Here is a 27,650-nt window from a genome sequence, read left to right as displayed (position 1 = left end):
ACCATGACTGCATGCTTTTTTTTTTTTTTTTCCTTTTTTTTTTTTGAGATGGAGTCTCACTCTGTTGCCCAGGCTGGAGTGCAATGGCAAGGTCTTGGTTCACTGCAACCTCTGCCTCCCAGGTTCAAGCAATTCTCCTGCCTCAGCCTCCCAAGTAGCTGGGACTACAGGCATGTGTCACCACACCCGGCTAATTTTTGTATTTTTAGTAGAGAAGGGGTTTCCAGGTTGGTCTTGAACTCCTGACCTCGTGATCCACCCACCTCAGTCTCCCAAAGTGCTGGGATTACAGGCGTGAGCCACGACGCCTGGCAACTAAATGCTTTTTTAGCAAGATATTTTAACATGACCACATTTGCAATGTGAAGAAAGGCCCTACATTTGACATCCATGCATGACAGCTTACCCACAGCATTGTAGAGAGGCTCTCCAGTTATCTTGTCCCAGACTACAGTGGTTTCCCTCTGGTTGCTGACACCAATAGCTTTAAAGAGAAAGTTAAACAGAAGGAAGTCGAAATTTTAACAAGTAGGAAACTACTTCAGGAGAATAGCTCTCATCTTACTAGAGACGCAACTAAACATAACAAATCAAAAAAATATTTGAAATATTTGTAGTGATTCGTTTATTTTCTTTGAGTGGCTCCAGAAAAAGTCAATACTCAATGCCAAGTATTTCTTTTCATTTCTACATACTCCTTCCAGCTTTACTACTAGCACACAATGACATGGACCCAGATCAATACCCAAATAAAAGGCACACTGGTTGCTTTAAGGAATGCAATAACTTTGCAAATTTATAATACCCAATTTATTATTCTGAGCAGACCAATAATCAACTCATTCAATTGTTTACCAAATGCTACAAGAAATTTTCCTCCTTATGTGTGTGCATTTGTGTGTGTGTGTGTGTGCGCGTGTGTGTGTGCGTGCATGTACATGCCTACATTTTAAGAAAATAGCTATGGACAAAATCCTTTATGCTGAGCATCCTTATGATTTGTTAGAAATTCAGTTTTATTCCTGTATTTAATATGTCACAATACATAAGAATTTGAATCAGGCATAAATATAATATATAATGGCATTTACATTACACTGACCTACATAAAACAAGTACAAGTACTGTATTTAATGTAAAAAACACTAACCCACACTATCACACTATCTTACTCAATTCAGCTTGCTTGAGCTAAATTGGAGGTTTTCAGACTTGATTGTACTTTAGAATCAACTGAGCTTTTTTTTTTTTTTTTAAAGACGGAATCTCGTTCTGTGGCCCAGGCTGGAGGCTGCAGGGCAGTGGCGCGATTTCGGCTCACTGCAAGTCCCACCTCCCAGGTTCACGCCATTCTCCTGCCTCAGCCTCCCGAGTAGCTGGGACTACAGGCATCTGCCACCACACCTGGCTAATTTTTTGTATTTTTAGTAGAGACAGGGTTTCACTGTGTTAGCCAGGATGAACTGAGGAGCTCTTAAAAAATACCAATGCCCAAGCCCTGGTCAAAACATTCCAATTTAACTGACCTGGGATGGGATGTGAGCATTGCTATGGGTTCCTAAAACTTCCCCAGGTGATTCTAATGTGCATCCTGGCTAGAACACACTGGGCTAAAGGATCCAGCTCTTCCAGAATTTAAGATCAGGACAGACCTTAAAGGCTGTATAACAAAAAATACTTTCTAAGCTCAAATCTTCTCTAGAATCACCTGGCATATGACCATCCAGACAGCACTTCTAGTGACAAGATATTCACTACATCTCTCAAGGCAGAGCAATCTCTATTGGACAACTTTGGTGCTTTTCTTCTTTTTGTAAATCCTCCAGACTGGAAAATGTAGCAAGACCTCATCTCTACAAAGAAATAAACTAATTAGCCAGATGTGGTAGTGGACAACTGTAGTCCTAGCCACTCGGGGCTGAGGCAGGAGGATTGCTTGAGCCCAGGAGTTCAAAATCACCCTGGGCAAAATAGCAAAACCCAGTCTCTATAAAAAATTTTTAAAAATTAGCCAGATGGCCTGGCGCGGTGGCTTGCACCTGTAATTCCAGCACTTTGGGAGGCCGAGGCAGGTGGATCACCTGAGGTCAGGAGCAAGACCAGCCTGGCCACCATGGCGAAATCCTGTCTCTACTAAAAATACAAAAAATCAGCCAGGTGTGGTGGCGTGTGCCTGTAATTTTTGAGACAGGATCTAACTATGTTGCCCAGGCTGAGGCAGGAGAAGCACTTGAACACAGGAGGCGGAGGTTGCAGTGAGCCAAGATTGCGCCACTGCCCTCCAGCCTGGGCCATGGAGGGAGACTGCATCTCAAAAAAAAAAAAAATTACCTAGGTGTGGTGGTGTGTTCCTTTAGTCCCAGCTACTCAGGAGGATTCCTTAAGCCCAGGAGTTCAAGACCAGCCTGGGCAACATAGTGGGACCTTGTTTCTACAAAAAAATTTTTAAAAATTAGGGCGGTATGGTGATGCACGCCTGTAGTCCCAGCTACTCAGGAGGATTGCTTGAGCCCAGGAGTTTGGGGTTGCAGTGAGCTATGATGGTGCCACTGCACTCCAGCCTGGGCAACATAGTTAGATCCTGTCTCAAAAAATAAAAATAAAAATAAAAATAAAAATAAAAATCATTTTCTGTGTCCGGCCACGTCTGTAATCCCAGCACTTTGGGAGGCCGAGGTGGGCTGATCCCAAGGTCAAGAGATCGAGACCATCCTGGCTAACACGGTGAAACGCCATCTCTACTAAAAATACAAAAAATTTAACTGGGCGTGGTGGTGGGCGCCTGTAGTCCCAGCTACTTGGGAGGCTGAGGCAGAAGAATGGCATGAACCTGGGAGGCGGAGCTTGCAGTGAGCCAAGATTGGGCCACTGCACTCCAGCCTGGGTGACAGAGCGAGACTCCATCTCAAAAAAAAAATCATTTTCTGTGTAGCTTCCACCTCCCAATCTTAGTCATATTCTTTGGAAATATATAGAGTAAGGGTAATCCTTCTACATGCCAGTCTTTCAAAAACTTGAAGCAGCTCTTTTGTACCTCAAGTCTTCTGCTGTGTAGGCTAAACAATCCAATTTCCTTCAGCTGACCCTGCCTAAACACAGCATGGTTTAAAGTCCCTTTATCACCACGCCTAGGAACATGCAAGTATATGTCCACATCACTCAAATTGTACACCCAGAATAAAACACAATACTCTAGGAATGTTCTGACCAGCACAGAGCTGAGGGGGAACCATCAGCTCCCTTGTTCTAATACTATTTATCCAATGCAGATTGACTTACTTTAACATCTTTTCTAAAACTACCTATCGGGTGGTATACTAACTGGGTCACGGGATCTGTACCCCAAACCTCAGCACTCAGCATCATGCAATATACTTACATAACAAACCTGCACATGTACCCTCTGTATCGAAAATAAAAGTTTATATATAGATATAGATATTAAATCTTTTCTAGAGATACAAAGATGATTGAGATTCTACTCCAAAGAAATTTAGAGGCATTGGGTACAGGGAAGAGATTCTGGGTAAGACAAAAATGTTTATAAAAGTAAATAAACAGAAAGGAGAATGAGGGGATGGATGGGGCTGGGAATCAATGGGGACTTGGTTCTGACTGATGTAGTGACAGGAGAGGATGGATTACCAGCGCAAGTGGAGGGAGGAGTTCCAAGTAGGGCAGAAGGCTATTGCTGCCCTTGTGATGAAGGAATGTTGGCAGGAGATCCAGATATTAAGCACAGGAACAGGAAGGTGAGGATTTAAGGCCGCAGAGCCTCAACTTTCTCCGTGAAGCAGGAGGTAAGGTTATCTGCCAAAACAGGGCAAGAGTTTGGGGCACCATTCAGTAGAGCTCAGGCTCTGAGGCCAGATAGCTGGGATTCCAATTCCAATTCCTGTGCTTCCTAGCAGTGTGACTCTGGGTCTCAGTTTTGTGTCTTGTGAAATGGAGAGAATAATAGTTCCAACTTTACAGGGTTACAGTGAGGAATCAGGGTTACAGTGAGGTGTCAATGTATTTTAAAACAGATGCCTGGTACACAGTAAGCACTCAATAAATATTACCTACTGCTGCTGCCTTGGTCATCATTATTGAGAAGAGAGTAGAGGAACAGTTTCAGAGAATGGGACTGAGCTAAGCAGGGCAAATAAAGGAATTCTGCAGCAGCTCTATGGGCACATACTGTGAATGTGATTTTTTTGTGTATGTGACAACTTTACAACATGGGATCAAAATGAACTCATGGTCAACTAAAATCTCCTATTCCTCCTCACTATGTTAATTTTACCATCAATAAGCTGGCTGCTTTCTTATTCACAATCCTTGAGTAACTATTCTATGCCTCTCATGCTACCTATCTTTACTGGGTCATTCTAACTTTTCTTCAGAATCTAATCTAGAGGTATTTCAATCTGATTCTTCAGTCACGGGTTCCTCCCTGGGCATTCCTTTTTTCTCTTCTATCTTAATTGGATTCCTTCATGCCAAGTAAAATTGCTTTGCTTGCAGACAAAGTCCAGTGAAACAGCTTCCCAGGATTCTCTGCCGGCCACAAACATGTCTTTATTACCCATTTCTCCCCAGGGCACACAAGTCGTATGTGTGAACTTATCTCCGAACTCTTTCAATGTTCCAGTGTCTTGTCATTCCTACCCTAAAATCCTCTATGTTTTTTAAAGAAAACGTTTCTGACTGCTAATCTCAGCACATGTGCCATTCCTAATGGTTCCTAATTTTAATTCCTTCTTTCTTGGAATAACACATTCAGGTTTTATAATTCTCCACTCCTCCTCATGTGCACCATTTAAGATAATATGAAAGTCACATGAATAAAACATGTATTTCCTGGCCTCAAAGTCTTTCATTTACGGATATCATAACCATTATCATATATTATATTACTCTTGCATTTACCAGCTTCATACTTTACCCACATATTCTCTTTGGGGGCACTTTTCTCTACACTGAACGTCAGTAGTAAAATTAAACTAGTTAAAATCTACACTCAAAATCTCTGGTTAATTTTTCTTAAAATTACGTGTGAAGTTATAATCGCAGTTAAGAAAATATACCTTAGGGCCGGGCGCGGTGGCTCAAGCCTGTAATCCCAGCACTTTGGGAGGCCGAGATGGGCGGATCACGAGGTCAGGAGATCGAGACCATCCTGGCTAACACGGTGAAACCCCGTCTCTACTAAGAAATACAAAAAATAGCCGGGCGAGGTGGCAGCGCCTGTAGTCCCAGCTACTCGGGAGGCTGAGGCCGGAGAATGGCGTGAACCCGGGAGGCGGAGCTTGCAGTGAGCTGAGATCCGGCCACTGCACTCCAGCCTGGGCTACAGAGCGAGACTCCGTCTCAAAAAAAAAAAAAAAAAAAAAAAAAAAGAAAATATACCTTAGAAAAAAGAGCCTTTGAAAATACTCCAGGATGTTAATAATTGTTGTCTCTGTAGAATTATGGATGAGATGCATCCTTTTTTAAAATTCAAATCATAATGTATAACACATTTTTTGGGAGAAAACTAAAAACACACAGAAAATAAGAGCTTCAGAGGAAGGTTCTCTGGCTACAAAAAGTAATATCATATGGGAAGAGAGATAAGGCTTTTATTTTCTTTTTTTTTTTTTGAGACAGAGTTTTGCTGTTGTTGCCTGGGCTGGAGTGCAGTGGCGCGATCTCAGCTCACCGCGACCGCTGCCTCCCCGGTTCAAGAGATTCTTCTGCCTCAGCCTCCCGAGTAGCTGAGATTACAGGCATGTGCCACCATGCCTGGCTAATTTTGTATTTTTTAGTAGAGACAGGGTTTCTCCATGTTGGTCAGGCTGGCCTTGAACTCCAGACCTCAGGTGATCTGCTCGCCTCAGTCTCCCAAAGTGCTGGGATTACAGGCGTGAGCCACCACGCCCGGCCTGGTAAAGCTTTTTAAAACAGGCTCTGCAATATGTGTACTTGAGGTGAGTTAGAAAAATTGCAAATGAGATGTGGCTGCTGCTGGAAACATTTTGGAGAACGAGGTGCCTTCCTGAAACCCCTGAGAGGCCCCTGAGAGTATGAGTCTAAGAGGTGATAGAAATGTGTGTGAATATGTTGGGTAGGGCAAGGCAGTGGAGGAATGGATGTGTGGGTTTCCCTTTTCTCTAACAGGGAAATAATTGTTTTAGATACAAGATAATCTAATCTCTGAGAATTTTATGCTCTCAATTTTGAAACAGTTTATGTTATGTTTTGGTTCTATCACATGAATGAATATGTAACTGGTTTTGTGTTTTTTTTTTTTTTTTTTTTTTTTTGAGACGGCATTTCACTCTTGTTGCCTAGGCTGGAGTACAATGGAGCAATCTTGGCTCGGTGTGATCTCGGCTCACCGCAACCTCTGCCTCCTGGGTTCAAGCGATTTTCCTGCTTCAGCCTCCCGAGTAGCTGAGATTACAGGCATGAGCCACCACGCCCAGATAATTTTGTATTTTTAGTAGAGACGGGGTTTCTCCAAGTTGATCAGGCAGGTCTCGAACTCCTGACCTCAGGTGATCCGCCCGCCTCGGCCTCCCAAAGTGCTGGGATTACAGGCGTGAGCCACCATGCCCAGCCGTAACTCTTTATATTTTGTAATTGATACTGTAACTCTTTATACTTCGTAATTCCTTGAGCCCAGTGACAGGCAAACAGAGCTGACTCTACCCCTAGAAGGAAAGAAGCAGTCTATTTAATTGCCTTGGGCTAGTGTGTGCTGCTCAGTTGGAGAGTTAATTTTAATTTTGGAGGCATTGCTCCTAGTGACCTGAAATCAACAAACCTTCTGTCAGATAAGGACAACAAAACCAATGAAATGGAAATTTGCCAAGGAAATACCAGACATGAAGAACCCTTAATGACTGTCAGGTAAGACTATAAATGATATCACTCTTCAGTTGGCAAAGTTAATTTACTTGCCATACAAGAAATAAAAACAGAAGTGGTTTGTGAGATTATCATCAGTGTGGCTCAGGATAAAGAACACTGGTCTAGGAGTCAGGGGAGCTGTGCTTTAATGCTAATCCACCATTAAAAAGCTACATAACCTGCAGTAAGTCCCCTTCCCTAATTTGCAGATAGAGGGAGCTAGTCTAGTTGACTGAAGATCCTTTACAGTTTTTCCTTTTTTTTTTTTTTTTTTTTTTTTTTTTTTTGAGTTGGAGTTTCGCTCTTGTTGCCCAAGCTGGAGTGCAATGGCGCCATCTCAGCTCACTTCAACTTTCACCTCCCAGGTTCAAGAGATTCTCCTGCCTCAGCCTCCCGAGTAGCTGGGATTACAGGTGTGTGCCACCACGCCTGGCTAATTTTTTGTATTTTTAGTAGAGACAGGGTTTCACCATGTTGGCCAGGCTGGTCAAGAACTCCTGACCTCAGGTGATCCACCTGCCTCGACCTCCCGAAGTGCTGGGATTACACACGTGAGCCACTGTGTGCCCAGCCTTTTTTGTTTGTTTGTTTTGTTTTTTTTGAGACAAAGTCTTGCTCTGTTGCCCAGGCTGGAGTACAGTGGGGCAATCTCGGCTCACCACAACCTCTGCCTCCCAGGTTCAAGCGATTCTCCTGCCTCAACCTCCCAAGTAGCTGGGATTACAGGCACCCACCAGCACGCCTGACTAATTTTTGTATTTTCAGTAGAGACGGGGTTTCACCATGTTGACCAGGCTGGTCTCAAACTCCTGATCTTGTGATCCACCCACCTCGGCCTCCCAAAGTTCTAGGATTACAGGCATGAGCCACTGCACCCGGTCTCCTTTACAGCTTTAACAGTTTGTGATCTAGAGTTCTACACAGGCAAGCAAAAGCTTGGCCCTTGGCAATGCCAATTGGATAAATTTTCTGGGGAAAAAAAAATAGTACAACTGGCCTGGTATGTAGGAGCTTGTGGGATGTTCTCTTCTGTAGCCAGAGGATGGTAGTTGTACAGATGGAAGTGCTGGGTCACTTTGGCTCAGATGTGGACTTCACACTGGCCAGAAACAGAGGAGTATAGAGAAGTTGCCTGTTCAATTCTTAGACCAGGTAGTGCATGTGGAAGACAAGTCACTTGGGCAGGAGTTGTGTGTCATCTTCACATAAACCGTAAAAGCAAGAGAAAAAGGAATAGCACCCAAGTGGGTCCAGAAAGCCAACATATCACAGCCTACCTTACCTGTAAGGGAGGTAGAATGATGTCGAAGCCATGGTCAATCACCCTGGACTCTACATTCTAAACATGGCTTTAAGCTGCCTGGATTACCTATGTCTTTGGTAATTTTGACAGAGCGTGCTACTGATTACCTATTATTTGTTCCCACTGTTTAGACTGTGAGACCTGCAAGAACAGCTCAAGGAAATGATCAACAACAATCACTAATGCACAATTAACCTAAAGTTCAGGACTGCAACCCTAAAATAAGTTGAAGCCCTTCCACTTAGATATAGGGATAAAAGGAGGATAGGATTAATATGTGCACGATATTAAAAGTTGTTAATAAAATATCAAATTATACTTTAAAAAATCTGCAAAAACAGAAATAACTCTATTATTTTGTGCATTTCCATTTATTTGTGATTATCAGATTAACATGTCTGCACTTAAGCATTAGCTCCATTGTATCCTTAGCACATCTGGCACATAGTAGGCACTCTACAGATTTGTAGCCTTTTTTTTTAAGTGAGTTTGAATTTATACAAACAGAGGAAAGGCTCAGGAGTGATGGTATCAAAGCCAAGATGATGGCAATCAAGCCACCACCACCAACTGATGATCTCTCTATCTATAGTCAAACTACCTAAGGAGGAAAAAAAGAGCCCTTGAATGGTGAACTTGAAAATTTGAGGCTATAAAGTAGACAGCAAACTTCCACATTACGCTTCCACCTTTTATGCTATTACATCAATCTTGGGTGGCTGGATTTTTTTTTCCCTACATGAATGATGAAAAGTCAAACGTAGATATTCAATTAAAACTACTAGGACTTCACCAGGCGCGGTGGCTCACGCCTGTAATCCCAACACTTTGGGAGGCTTAGGCGGGTGGGTCACGAGGTCAGGATTTCGAGACCAGCCTGGCCAGCATGGTGAAACCCTGTCTCTACTAAAAATACAAAAAAAAAAATTAGCTGGGCATGGTGGTGTGTGCCTATAATCCCAGCTACTCGAGAGGCTGAGGCAGGAGAACTGCTTGAACCTGGGAGGTAGAAGTTGTAGCGAGCTGAGATTGTGCCACTGCACTCCAGCCTAGGTGACAAGATTGAGACTCTGTCTCAAAAACAACAACAACAACAAAAAAAAAACTACTAGGACTTCACAGAGAAATTCATAACAATCTAATACTCTCAAGCAATTATTTCAGGGAAATTTTATAAGTGAAGAGTTTGGATTTCAAACACCCCTTCCCCACAACCTACTCCTTCCTCTAGTCTTTCTCTCCTTAGCAAAAGGCATCCTCATCTATCCAGGAGATCTGGCAAAAATGCAAGCATCACCTTTGACCAATCTCTTCCCTCTACTCTCTCTGTTACCGAAACATCCAGTCTATCAGCAAATTATGACCCTTTCTCTCCACCTCCACTGCTACCATTATTGGTCAAGCCACCATCCTCTCTCAGGACTTCCATAGCAGCCTCCGCACTGGTCTCCCTGTGTCCACACTTTTGCCTTTACCATCTACTCTCCACACAGCAGTCAGAAAGTTGCCTTGAAACTGCAAGTCATCCTTTGCCACCTTGCTTAAACTTTCTCATGGCTCCCTATGATACTAAGAATAACATCCAAAATCCTAAATATGGCTGATGAAGCCTGACCCACTTCCACAATTTGGTCTCCTACGGAAACCCCCTACCCACTCTCACTGCTCAACACTTTTAGTCTTCTTTTGACATGCTGGCCTTCTTTCTGACCCGGAAATGTCCCAGGCTTATTCCCACTTCAGGGCCTTTGTACGTGCTGCATCCTTTCCCTCAAACACTCTTCTAGACACATAGCTGACCCCTTTTGCCCTTTGAGAGCTCAGCAAAAGTGTCACATCCTCAGAAAAGCTTTTCCTGGCCACCTAATCTAAAGCAAGCCCTTCTAGGCACAACCCACCATACCACTTGGTTTTTATTTTTTGGATGGAACTTTTTAGTATTTGAAATTATATTTGTCTGCTCTTATTATCTTGCCCCCATCCAAATAAAAGCCCCATAAGGACAAGAACTTGAACCTTCCTGTTTAGTGTTGTATCCTCAAGTTCTTACAGAAATGCTTGGCACTGCATAGACACTCAATTATAAGCTGAAAGAATAAATTAATTAATTTGATTGAGAGAGTCTTATTATGTGGGTAAAATATTCTATTAAAATACCTTTTATGTTGGAAATATCAATATTGAGCTGTCCAAGTTTCTCACATGTTTTCTCTATACACTCATAGACAGAGTGTAGAATTTCTTTAGGGTCCTGTTCCACCCATCTTTGAACAAAAGAAGGCATTTGGTTAGTCAGTAAGAAAGCAACACAAATATAACTTTTTTCTATAGAAAAGTTAACTTATGAGGGTATGGCTGATGCATACATTAAAGAAAATCAGATTAAGCAAAGCAAATTACATTCCACATTTTAAAGAAACGATTTCAATAAAAGCCTATTTCCTTACAATTTTAATATTCTCCACATAGTAATTAATCATTTTCATGGAGGCCACTAATAGCAGGCCACAAACAGCAAATATCTACCTATTTTAAATTATTTTTCCAAGTCCAATAAGAAATTTGTTCCCCTTCTTTATATCCTGCAGATTCCATTAATTTTGATAAATTATCTGCATGTTTCACTAATCGCTGGTTATTTCTAGGTAGACAGAAATATATTTATTATTATTCAGAATGATATATTTGTGAAGCAAAAGGAATTCCGAAAAGTCAAATAAGTATAATATTCTTTTTTGCTACTTTTTTCCCAAAATGTTTTGTTGAAATTTAGGGAAAAATTTAAAACTCCTTTTAACTATTTCATGTAGATAAGTGATTGGTCCAAGTTCTTAGACCCAATCTCAGTACAATTTTGGTAAAGTACCAGGGCCTCAGAAGGATGAAAGGCTAATAGTAAATGAGAAGGGTGAGAAGCCTAAGAGAAATATGGTAATTTGAGGAAGTTCAAAAGTAGAAATGATACAACCTAAAATGATTCTACCATAGGATCCAGAAGTAGCAAGGGAATTCCAACTGCCTTTCTTCTCTGCCTTTCTCAGGCCTAACTAAATTCTTCCCTTTCCTGGGCTTTGAATTCTGTCTCTAATTTATTTTATTATTTTTATGTATTTTATTTATTTATTTATTTATTTATTGTTTGAGACAGAGTCTCGCTCTGTCGCCCAGGCTGGAGTGCAGTAGCACAATCTCGGCTCACTGCAAGCTCCGCCTCCCGGGTTCATGCCATGCTCCTGCTTCAGCCTCCCGAGTAGCTGGGACTACAGGCACCCGCCACCACGCCCAGCTAATTTGTCGTATTTTTAGTAGAGACGGGGTTTCACCGTGTTAGCCAGGATGGTCTCGATCTCCTGACCTTGTGATCCACCTGCCTCAGCCTCCCAAAGTGCTGGGATTACAGGCGTGAGCCACCGCACTTGGCCGTCTTTAATTTATTTTTAAAAACCCAGTCTCCTTCTGTGTATTTATAATTTTCATCTAGCCAAGACTCAGGTATCTTCTTTACAAATTGCACTGGGCTCAGTCTTGTGGACAGTCATGCTAATGCTGCTAATGTATCAATAACTTTTATTATTAAACAAAGGAACTCTAAAAAATAGAACATTTTTTTCATGTGAAGAAGACAATACAATTTGGAAACACATCAATTTTTTCCTCTCTTTCTTAAATTGAGGTAAACTTTACAGTGAAATGCACAGATCTAAAGCGCACAATTTGCTGAGTTTTGACAAGTGGAAATACCCATCTAAGCAACACCCCAGTCAAGATACAAAATACTTCCAGCATCTCAGAAAGTTCTTTCATGCTCCTTTCAAGTGAATGACACACCTCACAGACAACCACTTTTCTGATTCCTATCATCCTAGATTAGTTTAGACTATTATAAAATTTCAGATCAATGGAGTCATGTAGTATATACTCTTTTGTATCCAACTTTTTTATTTTCCATAATTCCAGTGACATTCCCTCATGTTGTTGCAAGTATCTGTTCACTTTTTAAAAATTACTAAATGGTATTCCATTGTTATCCATCCTACTGATGACAGACATTTGGGTGGTTTCCAGTTGGGGCTACCTTTTTTTTTGAGATGGAGTCTCACTGTCTCCCAGGCTGGAGTGCAGTGGCGCGATCTCTGCTTACTGCAAGCTCCGCCTCCCGGGTTCATGCCATTCTCCTGCCTCAGCCTCCCGAGTAGCTGAGACTACAGGTGCCCGCCACCACGCCCAGTTAATTTTTTTTGTATTTTTAATACAGACGGGGTTTCACAGTGTTCCCCAGGATGGTCTCGATCTCCTGACCTCGTGATCTGCCCGCCTCGGCCTCCCAAAGTGCTGGGATTACAGGCGTGAGCCACCGCAACTGGCGTTTGGGGCTACTTTTAATAAAGTAACTATAAACATTCGTGTGCAAGTCTTTCGATGGGCATATGCTTTTATTCCTCTTGGGTAAATTCCTAAGAGTGAAATGCTGCAGGTGTATGGTTAGCTTTGCAATAAACTGCAACACAGTTTTTCAAAGTGGTTATATCATAAACATTATTAAATTTTAAATAATATACTTAACATTATATTTAATTACAATTACTACTTATGAATACTATTCCCAAAAATGTGATTTTAGTATTAGATATTAAGATATGTGAATACTTTTTTAAAAGATACCTTTATTATAAATCAAACCTGACACTCAAATCAGCAAAGCAGCATTTTTGCAATAATAGGAACACAGAACTCAATGACTTCAAAGTTAACGTAAAATTTCTGATATTTAATACTCTTTTGCTTTATTACTTTATTATTCATTCCTTGTTGGTAACTGAATTCCTAAGCCATCAATTCCTGACATGTAAGACATACCAAGTTATTGCATATTTTCTTGACTAATAACAACCTCTCAAATCTTTTCAGGAGGATGTCTGACCAAGTTTACTTTACAAATCCACAGGGCAAGTCAGGTGAGATGGACTAACAAACATAATGTGTCTTTACATATCGAATTAGGAAACATACCCTTCTCTTGGGAACTCTTGTTTTATTTCCACTTGATGATGACTAAGTAGTTCAGCTGTTTTTGAATTGAAAACCTGAAAAATATATTGTAATATTAAGGTAAAAATGCAGGCAGATATCAAGGATGTTTAAAGTTATTCAGTAACTGAAGTTCTTTTTTTTTTTTTTTTTTTTTTTGAGACGGAGTCTTGCTCTGCCGCCCAGGCTGGGGTGCAGTGGCCGGATCTCAGCTCACTGCAAGCTCCGCCTCCCAGGTTTACGCCATTCTCCTGCCTCAGCCTCCCGAGTAGCTGGGACTACAGGCGCCCACCACCTCGCCCGGCTAGTTTTTTGTATTTTTTAGTAGAGACAGGGTTTCACCATGTTAGCCAGGATGGTCTCGATCTCCTGACCTCGTGATCCGCCCGTCTCGGCCTCCCAAAGTGCTGGGATTACAGGCTTGAGCCACCGCGCCCGGCCTCAGTAACTGAAGTTCTTGTTCACTGGTAGAAAAAGTCCAATGAGATGAAATGCCATATAAGATGTTCGACTTTCTTTTCATATGGATTCATAAAAGATATAAGGCAGCATCAGAAATAACTTCTCTTTAGGTAAAAAGAAACCTATTGAAGATAAAGGTAAATTAAGAGGCAATTCCCTACTCCTTAAAAAACCAAAATGGTTCTCTAATTGTAGGAAATTTAACACATTAATTAACAGTATGGATTTCTTTTACAGAATAGGAAAAACAAGAATAATAAAAGAGAGCTGATACAATACTAATAGCAATGGTGTAAGGTTCCACTCCATTTATCTTGGACGTGGAGACAGAAAGGGTCACAGATACTCAGCACATAGATGCGTACTGTGTAGATTCCTTTGAAGGGAAGTGCGGCTATGCATCTAGCTCTTATAAAAGAGAAATAGAAGGCCAGACGCAGTGGTTTACACCTGTAATCCCAGCACTTTGGGAGGCCGAAGCAGGCAGATCACTTAAGGTCAGGAGTTTGAGACCAGACTGGCCAACATGGTGAAACCCCATCTCTACTAAAAATACAAAAAATTAGCCAGGCGTGGTGGTGGGTGCCTGTAATCCCAGCTACTCGGGAGGCTGAGGCAGGAGAATCCCTTGAACCCACCCAGGAGATGGAGGTTGCAGTGAGCTGAGATTGAGCTCCACCCTGGGCGACAAGAGTAAAACTCTGTCTCAAAAAACAAAAAACAAAAACAAAAAGGTAATAGAGTCCTTGTTAGTAGAGGAATAAGTATATACTTGGCTCTATCCAGCTGAGTACTCTGTGACATGCTTGTCATAAATTGCTGACCCTTGATATAAAACATTAAAACCAATGGATGAAAACTAACAAAGAAGTGCTATACAATCCTCTACAATTTTAGCACTACTAAAAACAACACTTTTTAAAATATATCAAGTTTTGCTGGGCACGGTGGCTCAGGCCTATAATCCCAGCACTTTGGGAGGTTGAGGCGGGTGGATCACAAGGTCAGGAGCTCCAGACCAGCCTGGCCAACATGGTGAAACCTCGTCTCTACTAAAAATACAAAAATTAGCTGGGTGTGGTGGCGCGTGCCTGTAATCCCAGCTACTCAGGAGGCTGAGGCAGGAGAACTGCTTGAACCAGGAGCTGGGAGGCAGAGGCTGCGGTGAGCCAAGGTCGCGCCATTGCACTCCAGCCTGGGCAACAAGAGTGAAACTCTGTCTGAAGAAAAAAAAAAAAAGATGCTATATGCAAGTTTTTCATATATATTGTTTTCCATGTTGTAGTATCTATATTTGAGTACCAAAGTACTTACTCTTACAGAGTAAGATGCATATTTTGATTAAAATTAACTTCCAAAATTACTCTAATTACAGCAGTGAAGTAACTTCCAATTAGTAAAGCGTTTCCATGCTTAGGTTTCCTGTGGGAGAAAATTACCTGTTCAATGCAGACTAAGAAAATAAAAAGCATTGAGTCTGTGACTTGCTGCCTTCCTCCTTCTACATCACACACACTCCCTTTCCTCTTTTCTGGAGGAAATAATAAACATAATGAAAGCAAGAGGGCAAATTCTGAAGTCCTTTGAGAAGATAAAATATCTTACAAGTCAAAGGTTAACTTGACACATCATACATCATATACCATGTGATAGCCCTGTGATTTACAAGGCAGCATGAGGGCATGTCTCTAGGATGCCAGCTCCATTAGCATTAGGGTGTGTCTCTAGGAAGTCAGTTCCATTTGCCCTGTTTTATTCACTGAAGTATCCCTAGGAACTAGGGCACAAAGTTGGTGCTCAATAAGTATTTGTTGAATGTCCAAAAAATATGGTGTATTACATATACTTATTAGGACAAAAATTATCACATAAAGTGAGAAACACTTATGTGCAGAAAAACTTCACTACAATAGGAAACTCCAGCTGTATTACTGTTATTCATATTACTGCTGCTCCCTGCTACTCTCAAATTCCTAAAGGACTCTAGGCTAAGAAACAAAGTGTTGGCTGGGCGCAGTGGCTCATGTCTGTAATCCCAGCACTTTGGGAGGCTGAAGCAGGTGGATCACCTGAGGTCAGGAGTTTGAGACCAGCCTGGCCAACATGGCAAAGCCCTGTCTCTACTAAAAATACAAAAATTTGTTGGGTGTGGTGGCACATGCCTGTAATCCCAGCTACTCAGGAGGCTGAGGCAGGAGAATCACTTGAACCCAGGAGGCGGAGGTTGCAATGAGCTAACATCACACCATTGCACTCCAGCCCGGTACACACGTTGAAACTCCGAGAAATAAGAAAGAAAGGAAAGAAAGAGAGAGAGATAGAGAAAGAGAGAAAGAGAGAAAGAAAGAAAAAGAGAGAAAGAGAAAAAGGAAGAAAGAAAGAAAGAAAGAAAAAGAAAGGAAAGAAAGAAAGAAAGAAAGAAAGAAAGAAAGAAAGAAAGAAAGAAAGAAAGAAAGAAAGAAAGAAAGAAAGAAAGAAAGAAAGAAAGAAAGGAGGGAGGGAGGGAGGGAGGGAGGGAGGGGGAGGAAGGGAGACAAGGTGTCCCTTTTTGCTGGCTGAATTCATAAAAACCTCAATAGCAGACCTGTGGGGCTCTGAATGGAGTGAGACCCCTCTTCCATCACCTCCTAGTTTTAATTAGGGCAACGTCAGGGCCCTTATGCTAAAATGAATTCATGGATCTTTGGAAGAGACACAGAAAACAGAAGGATTTTGGTAAATTCTATTTGCTGTATTAGACCATGAAGCCACCCAATCAAACAACATTTGGATGTACCAGGATGGAGCCTAAACCTCCCAACTTCATTAAAGCTCTGAAACTTAGGAGACTGACACCACCTTAGTGTAGCCTGTCCAATAGAAATATAACCCAAACCAAAAATGCAAGCCACATACTAACTAAGTTGTCTCATTAAAAAAGTAAAAAGAAACATACGAAATTAATTTTAATAACACATTTAAGCCAATATATCTATAAACTTATTTTAACATGTGATAGATATAAAATATTAATGATTTGTTTTTACTAAGTCTTTGAAATCTGGTATATATTTTATACTTATAGTCTACTCAATTCAGACTAGCCATATTTGAAGTAATCAGTAGCCACATGTGGCCAGTGGCTATTGTACTGGACATGAAGTTCTAGAGTAATTTTTTCCTCATATATCTAGGTTCATATGAAGCCTTCTGGCCATTCATTTGTCTGCAGATGGACAAATGTACAAAGAAGGCTAATGATGTTTCCACAAGACTCTATGGTACAGGGTAATTAACTCCACATTAAAACACAGTGCCCAGAGGCAAGAATGCTAGTCTGATTTTTTCAAGTAGATTTCAGAAATCATTGTCAATTAAAGACAGCAGTGGCTGTGTCGTTTGCTTTACACAATGTCTAGCCTGGTCATTTGGTTTTCTTGGGGGGTGTTTGTTTGAGACAGGGTCTGGCTCTGTCACCCAGGCTGAAGTGCAGTGGCACAATCTCAGCTCACTGCAACCTCTGCCTCACATAGGGCTGTGTCAGGGCTATGAAGAGGAGAAAGGACAGGTAACCCAGAATTGAGGGTCCGAGAAGGGCTCTCAGAAGTGGTAACTTCTAAACTAAGACTTCAGGTTGAACAGAGGGAGTCCATGTGGGACAGTGTGCGTAGGAGTGCAGGGTGTACAGGTGGGCGAGGGTGCGTAGTACTTGCTGATGAGAAAGGATTAGAGGGAGGCAAGGCTGGGACAGGAAAAGCAGTTGCAATGTGTCTGCAGTTCAGGTGAGACATACAGAGGCCTCCACTAGGAGGGCAGCTGCGATGAGGTTGACAGAAGTGAAGTGCAAGTGCAGAGAGATACTTAATTCAGGAGGTACAAGCAGGAAAAAGAGCAACACTCAGGGAGGAGAAGTTACAGGTCAGTGCAACTGAGTAGGCAGTGTTTACCAGACAAGGGATAGGGTAGGAGCAGTAGTTTCAGGATAGGAACGCATAGGAGATTGCAAATTTTGTTTTAGATAATGTGTGTTTGAGGTGTTGCTTGGGCACTGAAGTGGAGATATCCAGTGATCAGTTGCTTCTATTTCAGGTCATAAGCTTAAAGAAAAAGATCCAGGCTGGGCACTGTGGCTCATGCCTGTAATCCCAGCCACTTTGGGAGGCTGAGGTAGGCAGATCATGAGGTCAAGAGATCGGGACCATCCTGACCAACAAAAATTTTCCAGGCGTGGTGGCGCACACCTGTAATCCCAGCTACTCAGGAGGCTGAGGCAGAAGAATCAATTGAACCCAGGAGGCAGAGGGTGCAGTGAGCCGAGATCACGCCACTGCAATCCAGTCTGGTAACAGAGAGAGACTCTGTCTCGAAAAAAAAAAAAAAGAAGAAAGGGAAAAAAAAGATCCGTTCTCAGACTTCTGTGTGGGCCAGAAAGGTAGTTGAGAACGTCATGCTTGGTGTGATGTCGAGGCAAAGAGCACACACAGACCCCGGAAGCACAGAGAGCTGGGGGACATCAAGCTCCAGCTCTGCCCACATCAGCTATTTGACATTTTCTTCTGAGCCTCTATGTTTTTCGTTTGTAAAAGGATACTAAAGTAATTAATGAAGAGTATTTAGCATAGAATAGGCAGAGTATACATCCAAAAGGTGTTAACACTATGACTGTTGCTACTACCGCTACTAATTTTATAATTACTATTATTACAATTACAACTCCCACCACCACTAATAGATGACAGAATAAAGATTAGAAATCACTAATTCTGAATAATGAATATAGGAAGCCAGTTCTATATTCATCTCTAAACCCAAATCATGTCTCAATTCCAGATTTTGTTTTGGGTGAAGGGTAATTTAAAAAGGAAGAAACAAGGCAAGTGAACATAGGATGAGAATTTAGCTCAGTGCAGACACAGTATACACTCGAAAGATGTAACCACTACTGTCACTGCTGCTACTACTGCTACGTTATTATTATTATTATTATTATTATTACCTATAAGTGGTAGTATTAGAATTGGAAGTCTCCAGGTCTATATTCAGCTCTATGCACAAACTATGACTCAATTCCAGATTTGGAGGAGGAGAATAATTAAAAACTGAAAAAACAAGGAAAATTGTTTTTATAAAAAAATGTTTGGCCGGGCCCAGTGGCTCACGCCTGTAATCCCAGCACTTTGGAAGGCTGAGGTAGGGGGATCACCTGAGGTTCAAGACCAGCCTGGCCAACATGGTAAAACCCCATCTCCACTAAAAATACAAAAATTAGCTGGGTATGGTGGTGCACACCTATAATCCCAGCTACTGGGGAGGCTGAGGTGGGAGAATCACTTGAACTCAAGAGGTGGAGGTTGCAGTAGGCTGAGATCATGCCACTGCGCTCCAGCCTGGGCAACAGAGCAAGACTCTGTCTCAAAAACAAAAAAAAATTTTTTTAATTAGCTTCTGAAACAACACATGTATTTTCTGCCTTATAAGAAGGAGAGTTGTGGGGCGCTGAAATGCTCTCTTGACTAAGTAACTGCCCTATAGGCTTACCTCACTCATCCTATGACTAATTCATCTGTCCTATCATAAATGTGCACATTCATTTCCTTCCCCATGTGATTTCCCCACTAGCCTAGCCTACTCTTTTATGACACACTAAACTTTCCCATGTGATAAGACATTATTCAGAAATGTAAACTCCCTCTTGAGAACACCATGATACTACATAAATGTGAGTGACTGAAAATAAAAATATTAGCCACAAATACGTTCCATGCCAAATTTGACCAGAAAAGGCATCTTCCAACAAGCCACAGAAGTAAATAAAACATAGCAAATGAAATTATGTTTTTCTTAAAAATGAAATTGGCCGAGCGCGGTGGCTCACACCTATAATCCCAGCACTTTGGGAGGCCGAGGCGGGTAGATCACCTGAGGTCCAGAGTTCGAGACCAGCCTGACCAACATGGAGAAACCCCATCTCTACTAAAAATATAAAAAATTAGCTGGACGTGGTGGCACATGCCTGTAATCCCAGCTACTTGGGGAGGCTGAGGCAGGAGAATCGTTTGAACCCGGGAGGCGGAGGTTGCGGTGAGCTGAGATCGCGCCATTGCACTCCAGCCTGGGCAACAAGAGCAAAACTCTGTCTCAAAAAGAAAAAAAAAAAAAAAAGAAAGAAAGAAATTGTAGTAAATGGCATATACATACATCAAATACAGCTATAGTTTCTGATTTTGACTTTTTTCAAGATGCCTCAAGTTTTATCTGTCTATTCTTCTAATCCAAGCATTCCAGTCAACACACCTGAGTCCTTGTAGGTCCCTTGCTGCTAATGTTGATTCATGTACCATGTGTCTACCATGTGCCAGATGCTGTGTCAGGCTTTGAGGAAGAAAAAGGACATGGTTCTATCCCTCAAGAAGCTCAAAATTGAAAGCTCTTACCACTTAGTCTTGTGACAGACAAGAAGACAAGAGTGGGTGGCAGCTCTCTGTTGAGAACGTATTCCTGGTACTTGTGTAACGTGACGGGCAAGGAAACAAGCAAATGTAGCGAGGAAAGAAAGAAACAACAAAAGAACCACAACTTGGCCAGGTGCGGTGGCTCACGCCTGTAATCCCAGCACTTTAGGAGGCCGAGGCAGGCAGATCATGAGGTCAGGATTTCAAGGCCAGCCTGGCCAACATGGTGAAACCCTGTCTCTACTAAAAATACAAAAAAATTAGCCAGCTGTGGTAGCACACACCTGTAATCCTAGCTACTCAGTAGGCTGAGGCAGGAGAATTGCTTGAACCTGGGAGGTGGAGGTTGCAGTGAGCTGAGATCGTGCCGCTGCACTCCAGCCTGGGCAACAGAGCGAGACTCTGACTCAGAAAAAAACAAAGAATCACAACTCTAGTTATCACAAGAGTGGCCTCATTCCAGCTGTGAGCCAAATCAGTTTTACCAAATTTATTGTTCATTAGTCCTTGGCCCATAATGGGTGCTTAATAAATATGTGTTGAATAAACAAATGAAGGAAAGAGGAAATCCATCTGTAAGCCTTATGAGATCTCTAAGTATGATGGGACAGCTGGGGCCAAGGGAATGCTTCCTGCCAAAGCAAACACTGAGCTACAATTCTAGTCATTCTTTATATGTATTGTCTGTTGAAACAAAATGATTACGCAACCATTATCCACAGTGACACACCTGAGCCCTGCCTAGGACCCACTGAATTTGAGTCACAAGATGATCATAACCCACAGTATTCATTCAAATGCAATATTTTTTATAGATTGCAAAACCAATTTATAAGTATGTTTGTCATGGTGAAGATTCATTCATTTGTGATGATAATCAGAACTGACACTTGATTAATAGGTGAGAAGGTGGCCTCCCCCTTCTCTCATCTCCCCTCTGCAGTACTCTAGACAGCTGAGGAACCCAAGGCAGTAGTCAGGAGGACTGGTTTCAGATTATAACAGACCTGGACTTGAATCCTTGCTCTACCAGTTACTCTGTGACCTTGGGCGCAATCCTCAGCCACAGTCTAATCACCTGTGTAAAGAAGCTTACTAATACTATCTACATCACAGAGTTATGAGGATTAAATGAGATAATGCTGGAAAAGTCCTCAACATAGTACCTGACACATTTCAAGCCACAACATACTAAAGTATTTTAAAAAATCATCATAGCGGGGGAAAAAATTAAGTTACCAAATTAAAGAAGGAAGTTGATTGTTTAAGCTGAAACTTTTGTCTTACAAAGAAATGGCTCCTGTTACACTAATTCTCTTTCCAAGAAGTTCCTACTCTGCAATCTGAGTTACCATGTGCCAACCGCAGTTCACTTTCCTATCAGATAAGTTGGAAATGTTCCGCTTGTACAAAGCATATGCATGGGGTCCCAAGATTAATTATTCGACAATTTGATGAGGAAATGAACATGTTCTATTGTATGTCTACCACTAAAATGTAAGAAATTAAGTAACCAAATGTACCCAAGAAAGTTTTAAGAGGTAAGAAAGAAAACCAGAATTAAAATTCAGTTAACTTGGCCGGGCACGGTGGTTCACGCCTGTAATCCCAGCACTTTGGGAGGCTGAGGTGGGTGGAACACGAGGTCAGGAGTTCAAGACCAGCCTGACCAACATGGTGAAACCCCGTCTCTACTAAAAATATAAAAATTAGCCGGGCATGGTGGCGCATGCCTGTAATCCCAGTTACTCAGGAAGCTGAGGCAGAAGAATCGCTTGAGCCTGGGAGGCAGAGGCTGTAGTAAGCCAAGATCATGCCACCGCACTCTGGACTGGGCTACAGTGCAAGATTCCATCTCAAAAAATAATAAAAATAATAAAAAATAAAAAAATTCAGTTAACTTATTAAAGAGAAATAAAAATCTACTCAATAAACATGTATAAAACACTCTGAACAGTCTTTAAGTGCTGTTCATCTTTGTATTTCATAAAACATCTTGGTCAACATGACAAATAGCTTAAAAGGAGGTCCCTGCTCCCAAGTACAGCAGGTATACAATTATAATACAAGGGGGGAGTGTAATAAGAGCTATTAATAGAAGTATTTTTTAAAGTGCTATAGGAAGGGGGGGAAATTCTGAATAACGGTTTGAGGAAGACTTACACTAAAAGGTGGCAGTTAAGCCACTATTTAGAGGTAGAGAAGCAGATATGGGGGATAGAGGTGAAGGCATTTCCCTGGGATGAGAGAGCTCAGATAAAGTCTTTTCTCCTTATGGGAGAAAGCTAATATTGCTAACCGAGAAAAAAGAAGGAAGCTTGCAGAGGTTATTGGTCTCAGGAAAGTCAAGTTAAATATGCAAATTTAATGAATAATAGTCAGGAAATTACTTAAATATCTTTAATCTTATAAGCTTCCTTATGACAGTTCTTTTCCACTGTATTCTTTCCTGACAGGTAAGCAATTATTTTTCAGTCATAATTACAACATGGAGTAATATGACTGGAATAACTCCCGGGAATCACCTTGTGATTGAAGCACTTATTCAGCAAATCTTTTATCTGCATTTTGCAGGGAGTGGTTTAGCAACCTCTTTCCTTATAAACAAAGGAAAAAATACCTTGCGAAACCATTCCCAAGTTTTTCACTATTTCACACAGGATCTCTAAGCTTTTTTATTTGCCTCTAGGGCATTCTTTCATAGTTGTTTCTCAAGGAGTGGGCCATTTTATTGATCAACTTTTATACATCCTTCTCTAAGCAGGATGAGAATCTTCTGAATTTGCATCTTCGCTTACATGCAATGAGACCAGGCCTCACAGAGCCCAGTAAACAGGAGCCGATTTTTGAAGGCTCATGTTGTTCATGTTACACACTGAACAATTAATTGTAGCAATATGAAGTTGATCAAGTCCTTCTTCATTGATGTAGAAAGATGTCTTTTGGGCAACAAAACCTGAGGGACCAAGAACAACCTGCAGTGGATAAAGAAGATTGCTGGGCTACATGGACAGCAATAATGAGTCAAAAAGAAGGCATGGACAGTTCAAGCTGACTCCTAAAGGAAGCCTACAAAGTTATGAAATATTTTACCCATTTTCATACTGAGCAAAGGCTGTATAAACTTGAGAACATCTGCCATGCTTGGTATGGCCCCCACAGTGCCTTATAAACTAATTGCCAACATTTAAGAATTGAAAGATTTCATTGAAAACTCTGGACTACCTGCTTTTAATCTGACAATCTGGCAGCACTGGGCTTGCGTTCCTGCTTGGCAGCTACTAGCTGTCCCCTTGGCCTGGATATCTCTCTAGTCTGCTTTCCCCCTTCTACCTGCCTGGTCCCTGCAGGCATTTGTGTGGGCAATTCTTGAATATGGCTTTAAACATCAACCCACAGTTAGTTGGCACATGTCTTAATGGTCTTTCTTAAGTGGGAAGATGATGATGATCGTGTATATTATGTATTAATCAAATCCAGTTAAGCAGACTTTCTTACTTCTGATTCAGGATTACTTTATAAACATTTCTAGCAATATAAGACAAAGTGAAACCTGCCCTGGGTGATCAAAAGATAAACAGTGCAAGAGACAGTGGAACTATGCTTGGCAGCTCAAACCAAGGTAAGTCATTAAATAAGATTCAAACCAAAATTAGACTGAAAGCTTCTCACTTTAGACAAAAAAAGATATGTCAGGATCAAAGCACAAATGCAGTTTTTAGTCAAGTGCCAGCTTTGACAGAATTTTGAAAAAATATATACACTGTATGTATAATGCATATGTATAAATATACACATAAGTGTATATATGTATAGATACATACATACTAAACGCAGGAAAACATGATTTGGGGTAAAGTGAAGAGCTAAATAATCATTACATATTTACATCAACTTGCCAAGTTAGTCAAATATCCATTGAAAGCATGGGCTTTTATCAGCAGGCATTCATTTCAATTATCTTTATTTATTTATTTATTTATTTTTATTTATTATTTTTTTTTGAGACAGAGTCTCCCTCTGTTGCCCAGGCTGGAGTGCAGTGGTGTGATCTTCGCTCACTGCAGCCTCCGCCTCCCGGGTTCAAGTGATTCTCTCGCCTCAGCCTCCCGAGTAGCTAGGATTACAGGCGCCCGCCACTACGCCCAGCTAATTTCTATTATGCCAGGTTGGCCAGGCTGGTCTCGAACTCCTGACCTCAGGTAATCCACCGGCCTCAGCCTCCCAAAGTGCTGGGATTACACGTGTGAGCCACCGCGCCCGGTCTCAATTACTTTTAAATTATCTTACTGAACTCAGTGCTAGGTCACTTTAAGAGCAAGTTTCCTAATTGCACAAAAATTAATCAGCAGAGTCACTTAAACAGCGATCTTTTGCGGTAAAACTGTGCTGTCACACATGGTAAATAAAAAGAGAAACAATTTCCGTCTCGCTTTATGCTGTGAAGCACAGTAAGGACAATCATTTGTTTGTAATGGGCAAAGTCTCAGAACTGAAATTTGCGAGTCTTCGGAATTAAATAAAGATTCTGGCAAAAGCAGTGTAGTATGACTGTTTCCTAATTTGTTCTGCCACCCTCCCCAGTATTCAACCCTCTGCAATTTCTGTGGGAGAGGATGACAACGCATCGTCACTCCAATACTTTATTCGTTCTACTGCTGGAAAGGACGCTGTGTTAGCTACCACAGCCGTGACACAGCTTTCCCCCCATCCAAGGACGTCCTGTGTCTCGCAGGCCAAATGCTCCTAGGGAAGACCGCGGTAGCCGTCATTGTGGCCACCTGTCCCCTCCTGCAAGCCGGCCGCTCTAAGCGGATGCTCAGAGTCCCTGCTCCCTCTGGGGGAAGGGTCACCCCATTAGTAGGTGACCCAGCTCCGCCACCAAAACTGCGACTATTCAACTCGGCCGTGGGGGTCATGAGAGGCCGAGGTCCCCCAGGCCTGGGTGGGGCACCCCCAGTGTGGCAGGTCCCGTTCCGGCCTCCCTCCTTTGCCCAGCGGCCGGGGCCCCGGGTCCGAGAGACGCGGGATGGGGACACAACAGCCACCCCCTCCGTCCCCCGACTCCCGCCCCGGCTCAGCGCCTCTTCAAATGTCACCCCGGGCTCACCAAAAAGCGCGTCGAACTGGTGCCCTGGTCCACCGCCCCCACCAATGGCCCTAAAACTGCCTTCTTTGAGGCTGCCATGAAACCAGCTTCAGGTCGGCCGGCGATTGCTGCCGGTTTCCTGGGTGACGGCGGCGGGAGGGGGAGGGGCGGGTGACGAGTCCAAAGAGCGAGGCCGCGCGCGTCCGCTGAACGCTCGGACCGCGCTCGAGGCGGCCCCTTTACCCGCGCGCAGCCTTCTCACCCCGCCCCTCCAGCTCAGGCCCCGCCCCCCACCGCGTTCTCCAAGGCTCCAGGGGCGGGTCGGGGGGGTGGGGGTGGGCGCTGTCACCTGGGCTAGCCAATCAGCAAACGCAAAAGAGTCGAACGCTCGGACAAGCGGAGGGCAAAGAGACGTCACGGGGGCGGGGCCTGGGCGCGGTGGAGGCGGTGGCCCGCGCAATAGGTCACGTGGGGGCCCGGCGAGTCGACAGCCGAGCCTTCCAGCTGCCTGGCTTGGGGCGGAGACGAGTACTGCCCTTTGGCAGACACCGCTCCTGGCCGGCGAAAAGAGCGCACTTCCACTCGTGTCCAGGGGCTCGCCTCGATAGGGGTCCCGAAGTGTGTAGAACTGCTTGTTCCCTCCGGTGGGCTGTGCACAGCACGACGTAAGTCTCTGTGTCGACCTGCCCGGCCTTCCCGCGTTTCCCACGCCCCGCCCACCTCCCTGCATCTGACCCCTGGTAATAATCGTAATCATTCCTTTGGCTGGAACTGACCCCTTACAGGGTCACCTCAAGGAGTAACGCGAATCCTTCACCGTTGCGAGCTTTTCAGGGACAAGAAACGCGGAAGTTCTTTCGGTTTAGCATTAAGGAAAGCACCCAAAATCAACCTCCCCAAGTTCCTCAATCGACCATTCAGGCAGAAGGCACCCGGCACCACCCAGTCCTGACGCGCCCCTGCTCCTCGTTTGGCCTCACTCTGCGGTCCCCTCCTCCACACGCCATTTCCTCTCCCTCCATTAACTGCTTTGCATGGCAGGGGATAGAAAAGGGTCTCTCCCTTGACCTTGAATTTACCTTGCCCGGATGCTTCTGGATCCTGTGTTCTAAGGGCTTTCAAACTTGGAACCAAGACGCACACTGCAAAACAGTTTACAAAACAAACCCAGGCTGGAGTGTGTGTGTGCGGGGAGCATTTGTAGTTACAATCGTTACACATGTAAATACATGTTATATACATCTAATATACATATATAGAGAGAAAAACTTTCCAAAACAATATTTGTCCTTCCACAGTATGCATTCTGTACTTTTATTCTATGGCATATCATTTTTTTTAATGCTGATTGAAAATCACTGAATTGCTTTTTTTTTTTTTTTTTTTTTTTTGAGAGGGAGTCTCGCTCTGTCGCCCAGGCTGGGATGCAGTGGCCGGATCTCAGCTCACTGCAAGCTCCGCCTCCCGGGTTTACGCCATTCTCCTGCCTCAGCCTCCCGAGTAGCTGGGACTACAGGCGCCCGCCACCTCGCCCGGCTAGTTATTTTTTGTATTTTTTAGTTGAGATGGGGTTTCACCTTGTTAGCCAGGATGGTCTCGATCTCCTGACCTCGTGATCCGCCCGTCTCGGCCTCCCAAAGTGCTGGGATTACAGGCTTGAGCCACCGCGCCCGGCCAGCATTCTGTACTTTTATTCTATGGCATATCATTTTTTTTAATGCTGATTGAAAATCACTGAATTGCTTTTGTAACCCACCATGCTCTCTATCAATTTTAAAAGCACTCCGCTATACTCACTGTCATTTCTTTCCATCGCTTTCCCAAATGTCTGTGTTATGGAACATCATTTCTTTTTTTTTTTTTTTTCCTTTCTTGCCTTGCTCTACACCACGTCACTTGTCCATCTCTGTATAGTTTTACCACACATGATCTGAAAGCAAATTTTCCTAAACACCGTCTAGACCTCACATTCTAATGTTCCAGAAGAAGCCTGCTTATGGACAGACTAGATTTAATAACTATTGATAAACTGGCTTGCTTTAATATAAGAGTGAAGATGAGTCAGTATTTCTGAATTTCCTGGAAGAGGAAAAGAGGGAGACAGGCATATAAACAGGAACTAGGCCAACTTGCCTCTAAAAACAGTGAAAGGCATTGAGTGAATGATATAGAAAAGAATTGTCTTGGTTCTAGAAGGCAGTAAAAACAAAGCCACCAAACCTACCACATCGATCCATTAAAAAAAAAAAAAAAAATCCCTGACCACGTTTGAACTTTCACATACTTTTGACTCTCAGATTCCAACAGGACAGCAAATTATTTGTTTGGCAGCACAATGGGATCAGAATTCAGACATTTCAGAATAAATTGGGCTAGATGTACATGAGGGATTCTTAAATTTGTCGATCCTGTGGTTCCTACAACAATGTGTATTCCACATCCTCATTCCTTTCACCAA

At 42.7% G+C, this 27,650-nt stretch overlaps 1 protein-coding gene across 10 annotated transcripts in view; it reads right to left on the bottom strand.

Annotated features, from left to right (window-relative positions):
- The window catches only part of GK (glycerol kinase), a 79,495-nt gene extending 54,018 nt beyond the window's left edge, over positions 1-25,477 (bottom strand). For 4 of the 10 annotated variants that reach the window (XM_050775130.1, XM_050775131.1, XM_050775135.1 and 1 more), the window contains exons 1-4: positions 25,214-25,442; positions 13,193-13,266; positions 10,340-10,446; positions 407-484 (exon numbers count right to left, since the gene is read on the bottom strand). In XM_050775130.1, coding sequence (XP_050631087.1) covers positions 407-484; positions 10,340-10,446; positions 13,193-13,266; positions 25,214-25,291 — 337 coding nt within the window. In that variant the 5' untranslated portion in view covers positions 25,292-25,442. Of the gene's footprint in view, positions 1-406; positions 485-10,339; positions 10,447-13,192; positions 13,267-25,213 lie in introns of all 10 variants that reach the window. The other 6 variants (XM_050775134.1, XM_050775133.1, XM_050775136.1 and 3 more) reach the window with 3 other exon arrangements.
- Positions 25,478-27,650: the final 2,173 nt, after the last annotated feature.

This window comes from Macaca thibetana, chromosome X (genome assembly GCF_024542745.1).
Source record: "Macaca thibetana thibetana isolate TM-01 chromosome X, ASM2454274v1, whole genome shotgun sequence".
Classification (NCBI taxonomy): Eukaryota; Metazoa; Chordata; class Mammalia; order Primates; family Cercopithecidae; genus Macaca; species Macaca thibetana.
This window is presented reverse-complemented; position numbering and strand designations above follow the sequence as displayed.